This window comes from Falco naumanni, chromosome 5, assembly GCF_017639655.2.
Source record: "Falco naumanni isolate bFalNau1 chromosome 5, bFalNau1.pat, whole genome shotgun sequence".
In the NCBI taxonomy this organism is placed as follows: domain Eukaryota; kingdom Metazoa; phylum Chordata; class Aves; order Falconiformes; family Falconidae; genus Falco; species Falco naumanni.
Window position 1 is genome coordinate 55,358,291 of NC_054058.1, and position 22,804 is coordinate 55,381,094.

Sequence of the window (22,804 nt, forward strand, 5' to 3'; positions counted from 1 at the left end):
AACAACAAAGAGCACTGAAATGATACCTTGGATGAACACTACCTACTACACTGAGTTTGGAGCCCTCTCTGTTTAAGCCACATTTTCCCACAATTCGGACCTGTAACTCTGCTGTCCCTATCAGATTACCCCAACACTATTTCTGAAGTTTATTAAGTTCAGTATCTTTGAACTGAACTGAAAATAAAAAGATAGCAAATATTTAGTGTTGTATTTACATCTAACACACTACTTCATACATGAGATCTGATTGATTTTGCTGCCATTAAGCCCCCATTTTCTTTCCTGCTTCTCTGCCCACTTCTTTTCCCCCTCCTCCACTTTCCCTGGGCTAACTGGCAGCAGCAAGGCTTCAAAGGGGACAAGCAGCTTTGCTGTTTAGGTGTAGCAAGGTTTCAAAGAATAAACAGCTCCTGCTCCTGATGATTGCTCTTTGAAGCCACACTACAGCCAATTAGGTCAGAGAAAAGAGCACAGAGAAGCGAGTGTGGGACTGGGAATGAAGATTTCATAGGAGAAGAATTAGAATCTCATTTTGTACATCAGCCCTGTCATGGGTTAATCTGATACAATTGCCACATGACATGGGATAACTGCCTTACCTTAGATACTAATTCTTCAATTTCCATGGCCTCAGTTTAAAGTGATAATTATAGTTATTTGTAATGTAACAAATTAATACAGAAAGTCTTACTACATAGCGTTTATGGTTCAAAGATTGGTTGATTAAACAGGTTCCCTCCTTTCCAAGTAAACACTGCAATAACTTCATGGTCCCCTTCTTCTACCAGTGCATCCTGTGTGTGTTTACTGCTTGATGACTCTAAGTCTCGAGGACCAGGTTCCACCACCTTACCTGTATCCAAAACCAAGAGGTTGCCATCCAAGCTCCAGAAAAGGCAAAGCCAACTTTTTCAGAAATGTTCTGATTTAGGATTTTTGCATTTGGTTTGGATGTGCAAGTTGAGATTTAAGGAAATGTTGATTTTAAGGTACCAAACAGTATTAATTGAAGTCAGCGTCCCGACTGCAGATCCCATAAGTTCAGTTCTCCAAACTACATGCCATTTCTGGAAATGTTAGCCTCGGCTTGTTTTCACAGAACTAGCTCTCCTCCAAGCACCTCAAATAATTTGCTGACAGTTGCTTCTCATATAATACATTTCTACCAACGTCCTTGACGTGATGAACAATGAACAGGAGGAGAAATGGCTCCAACCCAGGCTGCTAAGAGAGATGGAGTTGACAGGAAGAAAAGGGTTAGTAAACATGTACTAAACAAACAGCAAACCCACAGACAGAGCCAGAACAGCCTGGCATTCACCACCACTGCTACACACTGTGTGACCACTTTATTTCCATCTTCTCTAGCCCTTATCCTGAATGAAACGCAAGAAAGTTGGTGACCTGGTCTAACAGTATTCTGGCATGTTCTCTTTAGTGTTACCTTGCTGACAGGTTTTAAAGAAGATGGCGTTCTGAGGGGTCTGGAGAATAATATTGCCTTCTGAATTCATTATGATCACGTTCACTTCAAATGCAGCAACACCATCTTGTTTTCCAAGGCAAGGAAATCCAACCTGAACAACTTAAAGGAGAATAAAACCAATAATATTTCTGTTTACATGCATATATATATATACATATACAATATATATATATATACACACATATACAAGCATACACCAAAATACTAAAAAATATAGATAGTATTTGTATTTAAACTTTAGAGTAATGCCATTGATGAAAACCTGCAACACAGAGATACACAAATCACCTTACTCATAGGTGGCCCCCAAACTAGAAATACAGCAGAACAGGAGATGAGCCTGTGCTCACTTACTGACATAACCCCAACAGTCTACAGCACAGAAAGTGATCTTAACACAAACATACTTTTACTTGCAGATGAAGCAATTACTCATGTGGAGGTATCTAAGGACACACCAAACCAAGCTGGAAGCCTACATGCAGTTTTCTCAGCTGAGCTGATCACTTCTGAGTCTAAAATTTGGCAGGCTCTCATATGACTTCTGCAAAAACATCTGACGCATTTTGGAAAAAAAAGTCACTTTAGATATGTTTTTCAGGTTTGGATATTGTAATTAATACTTAAATGAGATACTAATTTAATCAAAACTTAGTCTGTAAAACGCTGGCAAGATGCTACACTTGATAAATAATATCACAGGTGCAAATATTTAACAAGAAGACAAAGACATGTCACTCCAAAGGAACTTGTGAAGTGTAGCGATATTTGGAGATTGCCTTTCCAGGAGAAGTACTCAAACACTTTTGAACTACAGAGAGTTTAAATAAATAATTATGGCCAGTAAATCTGGAGTATTTTAATGAGGAAGCAGGTTTGATACCTCAGAGCTATGGAATGCTCTGCTGTGATTGTCTGAAGTGATCTCAAGCAGAATCGTCTAGGTTGGGAAAGACCTTTAAGATCATCAAGTCCAACTGTAGATGCCTCTGACCTTGGACTAGACCTTCCAGAGGCCTATACCAGCTTTACGTGAAACGATTTCATCTCTCTTCTTCAAAATCGGCTCTTCCTAGCTGCTAGGTAGATCCAGCTAATAGAAATTGATTATTCATTTCTTCAAAAGCTGGACTGAGATTTCAGATGCAAATATTGAGCTAGCAGCCCTATACATGCCCATTATAAAAAAATATCTGCAATTCATAATTCAGCCATTTTTGTTATTTGTTATCTTGTTATAATACAGAATAACTTCTTGCTGAAACACATTCTGCTTCTGGTAAGTCAGATCTACAGACTGAAAGGGCTGTTGCAGTTTTCATTATAAAGCCATTTCACTGGTGAAGCACTTGGACACCAATCTTTTAAAAGACCATTACAAAAAACGTGCAGCCATGTGGTAAGAGGGAAACTCTTACAGTGGAGTAAATACAGTTTAAATGCAGTGAACTTCTGAAACTGCAGCAACCTTCTTACAGCGCGAGTGCAGGACACCAGTGCTTGGATGTGTGACTTAGCTGAGCAAATTGCAATGAGGAGGAAGATATGGCAGAAGTTTAACGATGGCACTATAGTCATATCCAGACTCCACTGAATCCGTAGCAAACCCCTGAACTCCCCTGAGATTTGGCTGTGGGTTTAAATGCCGAGAGCAAAGGCTGGCTCAGGGCGCTTGGGGGGACAGCTCCTTCTCAGTCACAGGCCACTACATTTCTTCCAGGCACAGATCAATAGCTGGTTTTACTTCGCTCAGTGTGGTCTTCAAGATATTGGTCACTGCCACTACTGACAACACCTGGCTTCATTTTGAACTTGCTGACCTCAGTTTGAACCACCGGCTCCTCACAAGCTTCCCCCTGAAATGAGCAGTCAGCCTTCTCTCAACAGACAGGTACCCACACTCTTCTCAAACTTCTTTTGGACAAGCTGAGTAGTCTTAGCTTTTCAAGTTCTCACTGAAAGGCATCTCCTCCAGCCTTCTGAACATCTTACCATGTGTCTAGGTGTAACGGTATCCATGTTGTGAGCACTGAATCAAGTAGCAATCCTGGGATTTGGGGATGGGATTTTCCAACGAGTCTAAGAAACCTAAGTGATTTAAATCTAATTTAAATTTGAGGAGAATTTGATACCTCATCTCATTAAGGATATACTGAATTAAGAGAAAGTTGAGAGAAGGATAATAAGGCTGCATCCAATGAGGAGCAACTGAGTAGGTTGTGACAAAGCCTGGCAAAAAGAAAAATTAGGGGGAACGTAATAGACATCTGCAAAACCATGACTGTCACTGGATAGACATACTGGATAGGACCAACAGTATGGATTGACTGCTGTCTCTACCGGTTCAAGGACTAGTGCCCACCAGATGAAGCTGTCGCAGCCAGACTGGAAACAACAGGAGGGGGTTCCTCATGTAATGGGGGGCAGTGAACTCCTTGCCAAAGGAGATACCAGAAGACAAAATGGACTCTTAAGACTCAGGAAACCCCCCAAGCTGAAGAGCTGAAGTCAGAGCTGAGAGGGTAAACAGAAGTATCACATATGCTTGCCCTCCTTTTGGTCTTCCACAGGTCTCCTCACAGACATAAGACAAAATACAGGCTAGGCAGGCCCTAAAGCTCTAAGGCTATACTTATGCTTTAGTGGTCATAGGCAAATATCCTCAAAGAAATTTTAAAAGTCCACTGACTTTGACAAGACCACTGGGATCAGGTACCTCTGAGTAAGATACCTAACTGCTAATCCTCGTTCTTGTTCCCCACTCTCATGTTTAAGACAGCTGTCTTGCCTTTTTTATTCCTCCTTAATTGTCTTTAGTGTAATCTTTTGGGCTAAAATGCTTTTCCAAGAAATAACTTGCTACTGTTGATTTGTTACTAAAGACAAGCTGGTGACTGAATTTCTTTTGACGTGCTTATGCGTAGAAAAATGATTTGCTAATGCAATAAATCCAGGCAAACTAGACCAGATTCGTTGGAACTGTTTTGTAAACATATAAATTATATAAATAACTACAAAGTAGCAAACATTCGCTACTTTTATAGCATATATTATTTAAGGCTACTTCGCTAATTTTGGCCACCTAGCAGGCAGTGCAACAAAAAACACCATCATACTAGTGGCTCACTGTTAAATCATGTATGTGCTTCAAATACTGCAGTTGTACTGATTATCAATCACTGTTAAACACTGGACTCACTATAATGCCAAACAAGACTTAAATACCTCTTATATATACACTAAGTGCAGTGGTGCCCTGCACATGATCCACCTAAGGGAACACCACGGACATGCCCATATTAGTCCTGGAACAGAGGTACCAGTGCTGCAGACAGGGTAAGTCCTTTTTGGCTTTAATCAGACCTTCCCCCATCCTGACAGTGAACAGACCTTCTGCTGGAATATGAGATCTCATCTCCAGCCTCCCTGCACTTGTAGATTATGTTTTCCTAAACAGTCGGAAGGGGGGCCTTTTGGTTTAGCCTTTCTGGATAGTAAAAAATTAAAGGAGAAACTAGCTTATATTAGAGGATGCTGAGTGCAGAGCTTCCCACATATCTCACCTGCTTTATATGGAGATGGAAACAACGTTTAACAAGAACTTTGCCTTTGTGACCTTTTTAGTTACATTTAAATGTCTTTATTTGCCAACATGTCAGGCTTGCAACCAATTAAATTGCAGCAACTATGGTACAAATATCACAACATTTCACCCAAATCCATTGTCAATACCACTCATTCCATCCACACTGAATGGAGAGACCAATCACTAATGTTAAATACCAGGTGCCACAGCAAAAAGATGTGCAACATTACCTTGACACCATTCTGCTACAAGCTGAAAATGGAGGATATCAAACACAAACCGTCAGAATTTATACATTGAAAAAGATAAGAGAAAGAAAGACTGGTAAAAGATGTAAACTCATGTATCAGTGCTCCACTTGCAGCCTGTCCACTTGTCCTGTTCCATTCCTCATTTCCTTCTCATTTTATCTCATGTGGTCTTAGGCTGGCTAAGGCTGATCATGAAACCATAATCACTAAGATGCTACGGTCACCCAGATGTACATTTCTGCCATTCTGCCAGAGACTACCACACATTAGCCCTGGAGCAATCATCTAAAATGTTACTCATCTACTTCAGAGCCTCCCGTGGAAGCCTTTTTACTTCACTCGGCTCACTGCACCGCAGTGCTTCTGTGGCACTCGTGTTGGCTTGGGCTCAGCCTCTGCTGTGGAGGCAAAAGGTCCAGTGAAGAGCTAAGAATGCACAACTGAGGGAGAAGTGGTAAATGATAATATCCTAAACTAGAATTTGTGTCTCTGAGCTGAATGTGTGATGACAACAGCTGACCTCAGCTGAAAGTAAAATGTCCACAAACTGTAACCTCTGAGAAACAGAATAATTTAATAACTATTCCTTACAGTGACCAAAGACGTTGTTTCCCAATTGTTGCACAACTTAAGCAGTAGTATTCACGCACATGAATTTTATGCAACAATTCTGTACAAGTTTTTACTGATTTATCTACACATAAAAGCGTCAGGTGACTTGGCTCAGACAAAATACACTGCTGTAGTCAGGCAAGGCACTCACAAACTGTTCAGTGTCAAGTACTGTGGCAAGCATTTCTTTAGCAATAAATTTCAGAACTGCAATTCATAATAAAACATTTAGACTTTACTGGCTATGGAATATTTTTTACAGGAACACAATTTATAATACCAACAGCACAAACCTGATGCTTTATGAGGAACTGTTCCAAGCAGAGGGATATTTATAGTTGGATCAGCCATTATGCCCTTATCCAAAGAGTGCAAAGACAGGAACTCATAGAAGTACTCAGCCTGTGACAAAACAAATGAAAAATCTGTATGTATTTTAATTGCATTCACAGAAGCAAACTATTTAGCATATAAACTACAGCAGAAAAATACTACACTTTTTATTATGCCATTCACTTGATTTGTTTCTATTATTTCGCCGAGTGCTTCTTCACCCAAGCATAATTTTCAGATAATTTCCTCTTTCAGAGACTGTGAGTGACCATACAGTAATCGGGATGCAGCATAACAGCAAGGAAAATGGCATTCACACAGTGAACAAGTATTATACAGAGAAGGAATTTTTCACAACCCACACCTTTTACCTAGCAGACCACAAAACACGTGTGAATGCTAGGCTAATTCTTCAAGCTGTTCTGGGGGCAGAATCCTCCTGGAACTACCTGGGGAGCCTGGGTGATGTGCTTGCACCACGAGTGCAGTTTAAAGGACATACCCATACGCACGACGCAGCTGTGGCATGAGAATATCCATCCTTGCTCTCGGCTGATCTGCACAGCATGGCACACTGCCTGAGGGAAACAGTGCCAGGCAATGAACCGCCGCACTGCTGGAGCGCCAGGCTAGGACACATAGCTTGCTTAAAGCTCCAACACTGCCCTGTGCACCCCCAGTTCATTAAACTGCTCCAAGGGTGGAGCTGAGAGCTCCCCTACAGAGCCGGCTTCATGTCACTCATTATTAACCGCAACATAAATGATTTGTTTTGGCGATCCCCAAAAGGTGTTGGCATGATTTAAAAACTGCTTTCCACTACCTTCATCCTGCTCCCAATATTGCACTGTGGCACAGACTGTAGGCTTCGTTACTTTCTTCCACGGGACCCTGGCCTCTCCGTTCAGTCATTTGTTCAATATTTCTTCACATTCGATGCAAAGCAACGTCATGCGTCAGCAGCATAGCGGTACACACCACATACTTCTGAGATGTATGCATCTTACCATGTCACTGGAGGCTTCCCCTACTGTCAATGGAACAACTTCAGGTGTGCAGAGCAAGTGGAAATGAACCTTTGAACCTAAAGTCTGGCTTCTCACTTATCCTGAAGCATATAAGGGTTCACAGGTAATCGTACCTGCTGCTCTCAGAAAAGCACTTGAGACCTTAGCAAGGGCACTGGCAAAAAAGTGTTTTCACCCAGCAATTCATTGATAGTAGACAGTATTGTTGTCGGCTTTGTAGCTAAAATAGTGAAATAAAGAGAGATTAAAACCAACATTTTATGAGAACTTTGGGCTGATAAAATGTAGTTGATTTATGTCTACAAGATGGCAGTCAATGCCCTTAGCGAGAAGACTGTCATTTTTCTCCTGTAATATCCTGGCTCCCTAGCACAAGGAAGACATGGACTTACTGGAGTGAGACCAGCAAAGGGCCACAAAGGTGATCAAGGGACTGGAGTGTCTGACATACAGGGAGAGGCCGAGACAGCTGGGACCATTCAGAGAAGGTTGACAGAAGATCTAATCAATGTGTGCAAATAGTTGATAGGGGGTGTAAAGAACATGGAGCCAGGCTCTGCCCGGCAGTGCCCAGTGACAAGGCAAGACGCAATGGACACAGTACAGAAAACTCCATCTGAACCTGAGAAAACACCTTTTTACTATGTAGGTGACTGAGCACTGGCAAAGGATGTCCAAAGAGGTTGTGGAGCCCCCATCTGCAAAGATATTCAAAACCCAACTCAACACAGTCCTGGGCAAGTGGCTCTAGGTGACCCTGCTTGAGCAGAGGGGTGGACTAGATCACCTCGAGGTCAGACTGTCTGGTTTCAGGTCATCCTCAGCCCTTCTGTGATTCTGTGCTCTGCTAACCTGAGCAGAAACCCTGGCAGTGTGTGAGGGACCATCTCCCTTTAGGTTCTGGTGACACCAGCAAGGCACTCAGGAGCTGGGTGGAAAGGTCATTAAGACATTCCTAATCAGCCCTGGCAGCACCTCCAGTCACTGTGCAGGGACACCAAGGAGACCCCAAACAGCATGTGGGGGGCACAATCCACACGGAGGGTGTTGTGTCGGCACAGAAACCGCAGAGGAGGCCTTGCAAAACAACAGGGAATGAAGCGATGAAAGTTTTTAAGGGTGGGTTAAACACATGGAGCATATGTGGGAGGGAGAGGGGACAGCAAAGCAGTAAAACAGGAGATGAAAATTGAAGTCTGGGGTAATGTTCAAAAGGCTGCTTTTAATTAAAGACATTTCTTCCCAGTAAAATATACCATGCCAAAATATGAAAACAAGCCATAAAGTCAGATTGTGAACATTTTTGTTTTCAAATAAAACTTTGGTTCAGAAAAATAATTATATGTCTCCACACATCTATAGAATAGTACAATGAGTGAGTCAATGCCGTTCTGTCTGTTTCTCATTGGTTAGCTTTGATGTTTGGTTATATCTAAACCAGGTCATAATAGGTTGGGATATTAAAACATTATGTTCGTACTACTCTAGTAAACAAGAACTGCTAACTAGACCAAATAGCTCCACTCCCATATTTCCATTCCAGCCATGCTGTTGTAGCAGGTTAGCTTGTGAGCCAGACCTTAATTTGTAGGAAAGGAACTGGAATCCCATTTTCTAGACTTGAAACGATGCCTAAGGACAAAGACAAAAAGAAAGTTCACTGTGGGAAAGGGGAACGATTGCTGCATGAGCCACAATATTCACCGCCTAACGAGGAAGGCATTCCTCTAACCAGAGCAGAGGCGCAGCAGTGATTAGTGCCCGAGGCAGGAGTAAGTTCTGCTCGCATGTTAAAAAGATGGGAAGAGACATTGCACAAGCAACAGGCTGCTCGTGAGGAAAGCCACACATTGCACTGGGGGGAGATACCTACTCTCACCACTTCTGCACCAAGGTTTGTACATCTGCTGAGCTGACAAAAAATGGACACCTGCAAATGATAGTATCTAAGAAGACCTGAAACACCTCATGTGGATGCAGCTAGCATGACTTCAAAGTTATGAAGCCATGTGCTGCAGAGTATGATTGCAAATCACGTACTGCACTGGGTGGTTAAATTTTGATATAAAAATTATATACAAAAATCAGTCTAGAGAGGCTGCACAGTGGAGCAAAGTAGTTTTAACTCCTCAGACCTGTGAATCTGAAACAAGATTTGGCTGCCATAAATCCTATCTATTTGGAAAAAATCTATCTTGACACAATCCCTACATCTAGTCTCCAGTACTGCCCCGCTGTAATTGAGTTGATTGCCAATTAATTTGCATTAATCATCATGACTGAAAAGCAAACAACACACTCTCAGCAAATATTTACCATGCTCCAGCCTAGCATGAAATTTAGTCATGATGGTTAATTGAAGAGATAGGTCTGTGCAATTAAAATATTGTCTAGTGACTACCGTAATTTATGCTGTAAGTGGTCATTGTGAGTGAGAGCAAAATTTCCTGGGATATTGTTGAGAGATAAAGGGGGAACTCATAATCTATAATCCCTTTTTCATTACGAAAACAATCTCGTGACGTTTTTGTTTTTAAGACAGCCTATGAAGCATCTGGCATGTGAGGGGAAATCTGGTACCGAAGCTAAATCTTAGAGAAATGGTGTGATCAGAGGTGACGGAGGAAATGGGGTTTGAGATAAATTGTTGATCTTTGACAACTGCACACTCTACACGCACAGAAGATTTTTGGTTTTGGCTTGACTTCAGGAAGCACCCAAGAAAGAACACGCTTTACTTTTCTGTAAAGACTTTGAGATGCTCAGAAACTGAGGCAAGGGCCCCTGCAGACCGTGTGTGAACAGTCTGGGGACCCAGTGCCTTCAGGCAGCAGGTAGCCCTGCACAGCTGCCCTTTAACTGTTCCTCATGTGGACTAAGCCTTCAGCAAAGGGAGGAAATTTCTTTTTAGGCAAATAATTCCATGGTCAGGATTAACTTTTATGGACTTTAAATGGCTGTTTTCTATAAATCAGAGGAATTTAAAAGGTTATAAAAATAACGAAGCCCTCTAACAAGACTTGTAGCAAACATCTGTTGGCAGTTTGGTTTTAAATTATATACACTTAAAATTCCTACAGAACTCCGCTCCTCAGTACAAGATCTGTTGCCTTAGAATTTTCTTATCACTCAGATGCCATGTTGTGCCCACCTTGGTTTTGTTTCGTATTTAATCAAAACATTCACAGGAATGTGCATTGTGTTTTCTTCATTTTACATGAAATATGTAGAATTAGAATTAATTGTAGCACCTGAAGTGAAGCAGAGTAGCTTGAAGTGTTGTATGTCACAGCTCAATAACCTAATGAAATCTGCAGCCCTTCTAACAAAGAAAAGAGAACATGTGCTAGCTTTGCAAGTAGATGTAAGAAATTAACTGTATTTTCTTCTCATTATTTTAAAGGGATCAGTGCTGAATGTTACCAGTTATCAGTTAAAGGACAAATATACCCTAATGCCAATTTTCTACATTTAAAGATAGAAACTCATCAAAAAAGTTCCTTTTTATCCCAGATCCATGAATATTTCTGGCTATGCACATGCTAAAAGATGCTAGTAGGCATTATCTATAGCAGATGCTCACAGCACCGTATGCCATAAATAAAATCACAAAGTGAGGCAATGTATGTGTTTGTTAGGTGTTTACAGCATGGACCATTGCTTCTCCAAGATACTAACTGCATTAGATCAGAGAAGTTGGTCCGTTAACATTCCAAGATGAAGCATGAAGCAAAATGAGATGAATTTCAACAAAGAGGGGAGCTGTAACCATACTGCACGTACCAGGCTATTGAAGGAGCCTGGCCAGAGTATGAGTATGTATGTCAGCAGCACATTTTATTACTGCAGTGCAGTCTAGACACTGCTGTAATGAACATCATAATGATGCCTCCTTAGACAAGCAGATAGTAAACTGTCTGCTTACAAAGTTTTATTTTTCTGCTAGGGAAGGCAGCCTGGCCTTACTTGATAAATGGTCCTGTCACAGAGTGGGTAAACCATTTTTTGTACCTCCGTGTGACACTCAAAGAGATTTGCCATCAGCTTCACAAGGTAGTCCCAAAGTAGGAGGCATGCTTAACAGTACGAAGTGATACAGAAACACGCTCTGAGAACACCATTTTACACAGAAGACAGGATAACCTGCCTGTTTGCTAAGGGTATGGGAACGAACTGAAGAAGTAGGATTAACAAAATCAGAGGTGCACACAAAAGGAAAAATGGAGATATTTTTGTGTTTCTAAGAAAGAAGGACTCAAATCAGAATTCAGTGACATGGGCAATCTCAAAGAAAAATACATGATGTGACTGTTAATTGCACACCGCTGTGGTGAAATGCACACAGCTCTGCAGAGCATGTTTTATGCCTGCTTTCTTCACGTTAAGAAAACTGTGGCAGACTGAAGAAAATCCATGCATGAGGAGGAAGACTTTTTTTAACAAGGGAGTGAATCCCTGCATGCAACTTTCAACAATAACCACTTGTGGTTTTAGTGGTTTTAGAAGAAGAATGGGACAAAAACTCTCTGGTTTTGTCAATGGAAGATCACTAAGTGGTGCTTAATGTTTCCTGTGACATGTGACTGTGGATGGCAGATCACATCCTCCAAAAGAAGGACTTAGAAAGCTGGAAAAAAGAAATTTCTTCATTGCTGTCAAAAGGAGCCCCAGATTTTGAGAGGTGACATTGCAGGCTTCTGAGAATGCTTTGCACAGGAGAGATGGACAGAAATCTTTGCAAGAATACATTAAACTTTCCTCCAAGTAATAAGAAAATAATTTCTGTAAAGGTAAGTAATGCAAAGAAATCACTGTCAAGAAGCTTGGTGAGGCCGCAAAGTAATAGATTTAGATTACGTTTAGCAGTTGAGTTTCTGGCAGTTGGCTACTCTTTGGGAGACAGGGGAAACAGGGCTGCTACTTGGTCATTTTGAGCTGATATTTTCTCCCACCAGACCTTGAGTTCTGGAAGCGCTCTAGCATTTGAAGGGGTCATTTGAAACCAACACAAGACTGGAAGCTGAAAGGCTTGGCAGAAAGAGTGGGGTTCAAGATGGGCACCAGCGAAAAAGAAAAATCGAAATACACCAGCAGAATATTAACTTTGAAACTCATCCCCACACGCAAGAAAAGTAGACTACCTGAAACAGAGAGCCAAATAAACAAACACCTGTTGCACATCCCTGTCCATCATCAGCCTGCCAATGTTAGATCAGAGTCAATCCCTTGATGCAGTAGGCATCTGTAATGGGGACAGTGGGACCATTCCACAAGGCTAAAGCCTTTGAAAGCAGTAGATGGGCAAACAGATCCACAACAATTTCCAAGTAAGTACAAGTACATCGATACAAAGGCACGTGGCATGCAGAATTTCTTAACAGTCACAACAAATTTACAGCTACTTGTTGAGGAAAGTCTTGGGGTTTCTCACTCCTTCTTTACCTTGCTTTATTCAGAAACAAAAGAGAAAGCAAGAGAGCACAACTCTCCATATTTAGATGTTTTCTTGTTTAACAGATTTTATGTAACATATTTTATTACTGCTTCCCTAGTTACTACTGAGAAAACTAAGCTAAAAGGAGACAAAAAAGGGGTTTCATGAAGATTCACAGTTAATTACATCTTGAAAATCTATAGCAAGGAATAATATTTTGCAGCATGAACCAGGCTGGAATGTGTACGTGGTGCACAAGACTCCTTTAAATTGTTTTCTCCTATGTCTTACAGATGCAAATTAGAAAACTCTGCTTTGGGGAAGGGGAAATAAACAACCAATATCCCCAACAGAAAAACAGCGTTAAGAGTTCAGATTAAAAAAAGTTAAAGATACACAAGCCTTCATTATCTTCAAATATTTAATGAAACATATTGTTCTGGTATCCTGATAACTGGTAAAAGCTATTATCCTGAAGTTATTTCTTGTTCTGGCTCAACAAGAGCTAATTGATTCTTTCATCACACACAGGAAGATCAGTGCTCTCTCCAGTGGAGATTTCATGATCAGGGATGTTCAAAATGCCGATTTCCTAAGGGGAAATTATTACTGCCTCTTAGAGAAAAAAACTAAAACCTGTCTCATCAGGCTAGTTCCTAACAAAACAATGCTGTACAGGTCTACTATCAGCACCTGCAACACAACTATGTGGCTCTATCTACATTGAGAATAAACTGAGAGGTTGTTTTCTTCCCCTCATAGCTTGAAAAATAAGTGAAATCCTTGGATGGCTGGTCCTGGAAGTGCATCTTTACATAGATTACAAACTGTTTGCAGTTTCAGGCTCTGGATAGATTTATTTATAACTAATAAATTAGCCTGAAAATTCTTTTCAGAGACTATCAAATAATTTCAATAAAACCTTTACAATTAGGGAAACGATTGCACTAACAAGCGTTTAGACTAGTTACGATGGAGATCTGAGCAGACACTACATTTAATTAAACAGAATGCTTTTAAAAGCACAAATGTAAACCTTAGAGATGGTGGCTCATCTGATGTGACGAGAGAAAGTTCACAGCTGAAGAATATGCTAATCCACCTCCTGCTTGGTGGTAAACATAGATAATGCACACGGATTCATTTTGGCCATGCTTCAAACTTCCAACCCTTTGTTCTTAAGCCTCACAGGACAGCTTTGAAGTTGAGGATAAAGCTCCTCTAGCACACCATTACCAAAGAACAAACTTCTCATTATGATCTCATGAAAGTGTAATCAATAACTTACACAAGTTAAAAGCATGGCAAACAGCAAAGGTCATGTAATTGGGCCTTTATTGAGTCCATGTGTTTCACTCTTGGCTTTAACTGGCACTCCCATATAATAAATATCTCTCCCCAAAATGTAAGCAATGAAATTTCCCAAAAGTTATGAAATCACACAGCAGCTTCTGTCAGACTGGAGTCCTTTTCTAGGGTCTCAAAGTGGGACGCTTCCGCTTTTGTGCACCTAAGTGGCAGAAAGTTTGAAGCACCTCTGAGTGAGAGTTTCTTTATCTACTGCTCAGTAGATAATGGTCTTTAGCCTTGTATTTCAAGCAAACAAGTGTTTAAAAGTTACGGTGTAAACATTTTGGAAAAAATTCAACTCTTTATCTGATTAGTTGCTAGAAAGACTTCCTTCACACTGCTCTCTTTTAACACCTGCTGCATGGATTTTTCAATGCCTTTTTTTTTTTTAAATATCCAGAGTAATTTTGTTCTTGTTTCACAGGCTGACATTGACCAAAGCAAATTCTACCATGAAGGAACAACTAAATTTTTATTTAAATAGAATGTTTGATTGGTGCATCTGAAAAGGAACTTGTGTGTTTGCTGTTGTACCTGAAAAAACACTGATTTGGCTATTGAGACAAGACCCTGGTATGTGGACATACATTACTGTAATATTTCCACGTACCACACAGGCCTCCATATAGTTATGCCCTCCGTAACTATACCTTAAATTTTGCAAAGCATCATAAAGCAGGAAAGTACTACCATATCCCCAGTTTCTGATGAGAAACTGAACAGTTTTTCAAACAACTTGTCTTTCAGGCTGTTTCTTAGGTTAGGCAGGATCTGCACAGCTTCACCCCTGGGTTACAGTGCCAGCCTCACAGGGTCCAGCCTTTTGATTTAAGGTCCAGAATGGTCCAATGTATTTCCCAGCATTTAAATGAAGTATCTTCCTTAAGGCCAGCTCATTCCCAATTTCCTCGACACTCAGAGGAAAGAGCAGCACTTGCAGAATACAATTCAGCCCAGTGAGAGTCTGATTTACCTGCTGTCTTGAACTGCCTTTCTCGCTCCCCCTGGTGCAGATGGAGCCTTTTCGTGGCGTGGGCACCTTCACGTGCCCTGGGCTCTGCTGAATTTCTCTGTGCTGGTTTGTAAAGTTGCGCACCAGAGAGGCAGCGAGTCCTGAGTTTCGCTGTGGCACGTGGCTGTGCTGCTGAACACAGTTCTCTCCACTTGGTACCATTCCACTGAGTCTAAGTGGGTTATTTAGAGAAGCCCCCTCACCAAAAATGTCTGTCTTCTGCCCTAGCCACTGCTAGTGTACCAGTCCCTTCCTTTTCAAGGCCTGTCCTTCTCGCCTTCTTCTTCTTCTGGTCACAATCTTTATTTAGAGGGGATTCAGATGATGAACATGGCAAAGAGCCATGCTGGTTTTTCCTTTTTTCTCCTTCTGCTACTGTCCCTATCTTCAGTGGGATTAAGAAATAGTCCTGGCACTTTCTAGGTTAAAAGTTTTGTGCAGATGAACTTGGTGAAAGACAAAAGTAGTGTTCTGGTACAGGCAGTGCTGGCATGACCAGGGCAACCCTCCATTCGAGGAAGATGAAAAGAAATTAGGAAGAGTTGTGACAGTCAGGGTCAAGTTGAGCTTCCAGATGAACCCTCTGCACACATTTGCAGGACTGAGTCCTACTCAGAAAGGTATGAAGCTTATTTTGGGAAAGCTACATCATCCTTCTGGGTTTTTTTCCACTCTGGATAACATGGCCTATCATCTGTCAATATAAATCCTGACAGGGAGGGCTAGCAGCTGAAAGGTCCCCAGAAGAATGTTTTGCAGAGACCCTAACCTCATTTTTATTCGAGAAAATGCCAGTGAGACAGTTCAGCTTCAGACAAGAATACGTGGACCTCCCCAGATTTACCTCTGATGAAAAACCAGCTGGAGTCTGATGAGACCGGAAGCTTATACTCTGCTTTGAGATAACTGCCCCATTTGGGATTAAGAGTTTTGCTAAGATCAGAGATGTAATTTATTCCTTGACGCACAACTATGGTAAATCTGGTCTGCTCTTGCAGACTGAGGCCAAATTGTCCTTTTTTGTCACTTAATACATCCCAGATGTGCTGACACTCCCTAACTTCTGCTGGAGTCAAAGGCTGCTGGAGGTTCTCCAAATGCCCCAAACCAGCCTTTATTGTCTAAACGCAGTGAGTAGCTCTGGACTGAGTGTGGTCCATGGTACTTGCAGGAAGAAAGACACACTGGAGCAGAACAATGTCCTGCACTGCAGGCCCTGCTGAGCTGTCAGGTCTGCTCTCTGCATCACTACAGGGTGCAGAAATGCAGTGCTCAGACAGCAGCCTATGGGTCCAGCCCTACCTGTCACCTGCATCAGGACTCGCTGTGATACCAGCCGGCTGAGTCAATTTTATTTGGTTCTGCTTGAATTTCTGCCAGTGAGAAGGTGCTTGGGGTTTGGGAGTTGTTTCTCTGTTCTGATTTGGTTTGCCACATTTTCTGTAGCTTGCAGTACTGGGACTGCACCAGGGCAGCAGAAGGCAGCCTGAGACTGTGCTGTCACAGTCCCACCCTCTTCAGACATGGCCCGTGTGATGAGCTAACCAAGAGAGCAGATGAAGCTAAAAATTGATCACTTCTTTCTGCAGGGTTAGTTTTCAGCCAGAGCAGCTCCCTGAGCAGCCCATCAGCACTGGCACAACAAAGAGAATGGAAATGTGTGACCAGGGATGGGAAAGAAGATGGGACAGTGTCAGCTGGTAGCCTGGCTGAAGCTGTTGTGGAATGGCACTGGAAGTGAGGCAAATTGTTCCTATGCCATTGACAGGCGTCACGTTTTATTATCCTGGCGTGAGGAAGCAGCTACACTGCGAATCATCAGCAAGAAGTTGGTTGCCTCAATGCACTGCTGAAAGCAACAGAACCCGCACCCAAACAGGGCACGTGCATTCTCGATAGCACTGCCAGAGTCATCATGTGGACACAAGGCTTTTTACCTCTGAGAAAAACTTAAAAATCCAAACATGTGATCCCAGCCTCAGAAATATCTTGCTATTGTTCACTGAGGTTTTACACCAGGAATAATTCATGTTGACTCAGGTTTGTCATGTTTTTAAGCTTTGGGTTTTAAGCAGTTTGTGTTAACAGGTTTCTTTGGAGCAACGCTGGATTACAAACACGTTTCTAAAATGTGACCAGGGAGTCACCAAGTGCCACCTTTCCAGTTGTGGCATGCCATGTAGGTGTGCTGTGCAGCTGAAGTGAAGACAGGTCGCACATCTGTTTTCAAGTGACTCTCTTGCCACATCTTAGGAAAATGTTGTGCAGAGTCTCACGGAAGGCTGGACAAGGATGCTGCACCAGAGGCATTTGTGGTCACACTGACCACACACATACAGTTTGCCAGTGAGGAAATCCACTGGTCAGGGTATGACCTGTCTCAGCTAAGGATGATGCTGTTCTAGCGCAAAGGTGAGGCCCATGCTCGGCTGCTTTTGCGCCTGAGGTTCTCGGGCAAACCAGCCTGGAACCCATGCACTCCTGCGTCAAGTGAGCCTGAGCTCCTCCAGCAGCCGTTGCCAGCACGGTGGTGCACACAGCATAGGGGCTCCCTCCTGTGGATCTCCTAAAATGTACCGGAGAAGGACCATGGAGCACAGCCGGGGAGCCCTGCGGCTGAGGAAGGCCCACACAACCTGCTCGCTGCAGCTCCTCTCCCACAGCCTCCCCGGCGTGGGGAAGGAGATCCCATCTCTGCTCCGCTCAGGGTGAAGAGACACACCACTGTCTAGACAATTCAGTTTATGTAACATGCAAGCTGTTTTCAAACTTACAGATCTCCGAGGAACACAGTAGAGTTTTTTCCCTAATTCTTTCTACCTTTCAATCATTTGGTTTTCTTTTAAAGGAAACAGAGAAAATGTCATACAAAAAACACTTGTGTCAAAAAAAAAAAACAAACAACTTTCAAGAAGCCTTATGGTATCCAGTTAAGCAGTCAAAAACCAGGAAATACCAGTGAATAATGCCATATGTACAAACTTACCTCTGCCTCTGTTTTTACACGAGACATTCAAAGCTCATTAGGTACATGAGCCCATACCAACCCTCATCTATGAGACGTGACTCAGGTGCTTTTGCAACTGTGAATCTCAGAACCAAAGAACTGCTGCTGAAGGCCCGTGGGCTTCCTCAGGGTGAATGGCTGTTACAAACACCGGGTAGCCTTTGGAAATCTGGCCCATTACATCAACTGGACATATTAATATGCAGATACACAGTAAACTGCACAGTCACAAGCTGTGCAGTACAAGACATGCAGAGGTCTGGGGAAAGCATGCTTGCACATGAAGGCCAACTACCTTAATATAATAGTTTGTTGCTGCCACCTTTCAATTGTATTTCATAAACTGAGATTCATATGAATTATGGGTGGCAGAAACTGGAACGCCACAACTTGCTGACAACAAGATTCATTAGGAATGTTTTTTGGGGGAAATGTATATGGAAAAAACTCTCAAGCTCAAACCATGCTGGTCATTTCCTAAAACCCACATATGTTTTCAAATGCAGATTTTTAAAGTAGTAGAAATCTGTGGTTTATCTGCAGGCTATTAACATACTCCTGAAGGACAACAGGCAAACAACACACCTCAGTTAGAAGGTCCATTTTCAACGATATACCGAAAGGTATGTTTCGTTGATGGTTGAGCTGTTGACATGCAGGTTGTACAAATTTTAATCCAAGGGTTTTTGCTTTTTCAAATAAATGTCTTCAAATATTTTCAGTGCATTGAGAGTGGTCAGTAGCTCATCTTGTCCTTGACAGAAATATAACTTAGACTTTACCACAGGAACTAATTTAAGTATACCATTACTAAATCTGGCTTATCTGGAAGTCTGTAATCAGAGATAAAAAGCAAGCTTCACGTAAACATCTTCGCTGCTTGATTACCATCAGAGTAGATGCTCATGCATGTAAACGGTCCTCTGAATGTGGCCAGGGTAGCAAAACCAGATTTGTTGTCAAGACATAACAATAATAATAATGTGTGAAACAGTGCTGCAAATTCCCGTAATTATCAGTTCAAGGAATTCTGCTCAGGTTACAAGAAAAGCACTAGCCCTCCTTTCTGTGTCTCACCGTCCTCAGGGAAGCCCCTGGGGACTGGCTGCTTCCTCCACCTTCTCCAATCCTGAGTGGAATAACCAGACAGTGCCCGAGCAGGAGACTGGCACAGCTCTCCTCTCAGAGCCAAGAGGGTTAGTTTGGGGATCCTCTTTTGTTTTTACGGGGAGTGGCTATAAAGGAATCACAGAAGGAAGAATTTCACAATGCCACTTTCACAGAAGGGCGACAGCCATCCCTTTCTTTCCATCTCTCACAAAAACGGCTTCCTACTTCCCACTCTTTATGAGACCTCTGGCCTGCAGAAGGGAGGAAATCCCAAAGAACCTGGGTATGCTCCATCACCTGCTCTAAACCAAGAAGAGGAAAGACTTACTGCAGTTACCTCAATCTTTGCAGACAGGGACAGGAAACATATAAACCTAGAGACAGAAGTTTCTGTTGGAGATGTTGGGGCTAGGGAGAGGTGGAGAAACAGAGATTTCACAAGAACTTGCAGAGGCTGTGAGCTCTGTAAGTCCAGGTAATCACTCCTCCCACCAGCAAACTTTCAGATTCCTCATCCTTTTAAATATTTCCCCATTAATTTAATTGAACGAACTTATACTGCTTGGTTGTATTGTACAGGATGAGAAAACCTTAGTTTTGGATGAATAAAGGTCTTTTATAAATAAGTTAAATAGTAATGTTTTAAAACTTGTAATTCTACTGCTAGGTTTCAATTAATTGCTGTCTAAACAAATAATAGTCACAGTGGTATCATGGCACCAACTATATAAATTATGAAGTTTACTCAACTGCAAATGTTTGGAAGGACAATTACAAAGAGTCTATTAACTAATCAGGATATTCACACTGATATAATTCAAATGCCAATGCCATTACTGGGCAGGATAAGGCGCAGACTTTGTCCCACCAAAGGAAAGGTACGGTTATGTCAAGTAAAAATGTGAAACCCAAGTGGTTCTTGATGCGACGAAGATCTCTAATTTCTCTCTGTAAGGCACAGTATAAGCTTCTCCACCTTGTACTTAAGACAACATGTCACAGCTCTGACTGGAGGGGAGCAACATGTTGGGTTATAAGCCTTCAGCTACACTCCTTTACCAATACGGAAATCTGATCACGCCTATGCAATCTGAATAGATGTTCCTCTGCAAAACTGGGAGGAAGGAGAGAAAGAAAACCCAGCACAAAGAAAAAAAATAATAAATAAAACCACCAATGCAATGGTCAACACAACCTGCTAGCAAATTATTTCCTAACTCTTAATGTGGTTATGCATTTCATCTGTTGCTTGTGATTACAGACCCAGTTAACTGTATTTTGCCTCTCCTTTCTTTCTGGCAGATGCCAGTGGGCTCTGTGGTACACCCTGCCTGTTCTCACTGAAGGTCTCTGGGTGGAATACTGCAGACACATAGCCACTTGCAGGAATTTGTTGTATCTGTAGCTTCACAAGGGAAAAATAAATTTGTTTCAAATGGACTCTGTTTCAACAGTTCAACTTATTTCCCAGAACCTCTGCAAGAAAGAGAACTGACTAAGGCTCAAACTTGGAAAAATGAAAGCAGTTTGCTGCAGTTTAAAAGGAACAGGTTGAAGCTGGTACTTGTACTCCTTACTGAAGCTGTTCAGTGGACTTTATTTCTTGCCTATATGTTTTTTAGTCTTAGATCCCCATCCACCATATCAACATTCACACATTTGCAAGTTGACAGCACGTAGAAAACACTGCAGGGAGAGCCTATCTTCTCCTGCTCATCAACAAGTTGTGATTTCTCCATGTCTTATTCATGTTCTCAGAACAAATAGGTTCATAATCGCAGTACTGAAAGCTCTGAACTTGTTCTTTGCTGGTCAGAACGGTCCAAGAGCCTGCTGTCTCCTCCTCTAGGCAGCCACCGTTGTGAAGGCTGGCTCTGCTGCTCTTGCTACTGGTTTCTGTGCTTCAGCACTCAGGGCTGGCGACAGATCTTCTCATTAGTGGGCTGCTGTTTAGGGAGTTTGTTTTCCCTGGTGATGGGTCAAAACCTGAGGCTGGGAGATTGCCAGGTTTGATGTCAAGCGTATTTATTTCCTTTAGGATCAGTTTGGTTTAGCTAGTTGTTTATCCAGGCTAAGGGGCAACTTCAGAGGATTTGTGGAACCAGCTCCGAAAGCCATGTTTGGTCTCTAAGTTATTTATTGAAGTATTTGGCAGTGATGGCAGCAAGCGCTGAAGCAGCTGGAAGGCAATTGCCCACTTTTCCTTATACAGCCAAACAAGCTAGATTCCACCAGATGGTTACAAAACAAAGCAAACTTTCATACTAGATGCAAAAAAATCCAGGTGTTTTCTTGTTTGGCTGAAAAAAAAAATCCACCCCAAATCTTTGTAAGCCTTTACTAAGGCATTTCTATTCTGCATGTGCCTCTTCTCCAAATCAGACTTGTCAAGTAACTCCTTCTCAGCATTTTAGTGCAGCTACGCAGTCTTCTATAAATGGACTACAAATCCACATACTGTGGTGGATTTCAGGTATCACATCTGGATAAAGTCCTACAACAGCATCACTGTCCTTGTTTTATTTATGTTACTTTTTCTGAGGCAGATCTCAGTTTGCTGCTTCTCTGTGATTGTACAAGCCAGTCTCAGTTCTGGGCTCGTGCCTGACCCATTTTGTGTTAATGGCTGGCTTGGGCGATGAGAGGAGGGCAGTGTATTTTGTTTACCTTGACTGTAGTAAGGCTTTCAGCACTGTCTCCCAGAACATCCCCACAGAAGAAGTGGGGATGCTTCTTCATCACATTCATTAATTCACACTTCACTAGAACCAAGTCATTCATACTCATAGCTACCCAAAAAAAAAAAAATAAAACCTCTTTGGAAAGCATGATATCAACAAAAGTTGTTAAATACATTAAAAGTCCTTCCAGCTAGTTCTTGTTATGGTTAGTTCTTACTTTTTACTCCATGGCATTACTTGTAATGGCATTAACTTTGGACCACCAAGAACATGCTTCGGAAGCTGTCTGTAAATAAGAGGTGATGTTGACAGAAAACATTTTGACTTCCACAAGGAAGAAGAAAGCAACACAGCTTAGATTTTATATTTTAGAAAAACCATTAGTAATATGGGGAAAAAAAAATCTGTACATTTTCACACAGTATAGCCTTGAAGCTCGGGGTGTCCTGTTAGTTCCAGTGCTTCTCAGCAGTTAGGTTGTACAATGCAGCTACTACTGTAAAAGTAGTGGAAATATTTTATTACTTAAGCTTTTTTGTTAAAAATATATTAGAATATTTATAGAAAGGATAAACAATGAAAATCTTGAAGAATGGTTTATTTAACACAGCTTTACACTGCTGTGTAAAGAGAATAATTGTGAAGTTTACACATATACCATGTAAATTACTATGGAAACCAGATGTAGCTTACACTACAAGGTGCCTTGTAACTCATCTCTGCTGAGCAATAAATCCCCCTCTTTTCTTCTTGGCAAAACTTTGAGAAACTTTACTGCTGTTTTCTATCAGCAGATACACCAGATGGCTGGCACATGCCTGCCTTACTAAGAAAGTGGGATCTCTACAGCATTACTTTGATCCCTGGTGGCATGTCTACAACACTGAGACGCAAAATACCACAGCTGAGCA

General features: G+C 41.8%; 1 protein-coding gene across 1 annotated transcript in view; it reads right to left on the bottom strand.

Annotated features, from left to right (window-relative positions):
- The window catches only part of WIF1 (WNT inhibitory factor 1), a 42,413-nt gene that overhangs the window by 13,700 nt on the left and 5,909 nt on the right, over positions 1-22,804 (bottom strand). The window contains exons 3-4 of the mRNA XM_040596856.1: positions 6,232-6,340; positions 1,448-1,588 (exon numbers count right to left, since the gene is read on the bottom strand). Coding sequence (XP_040452790.1) covers positions 1,448-1,588; positions 6,232-6,340 — 250 coding nt within the window. The remainder of the gene's footprint in view (positions 1-1,447; positions 1,589-6,231; positions 6,341-22,804) is intronic.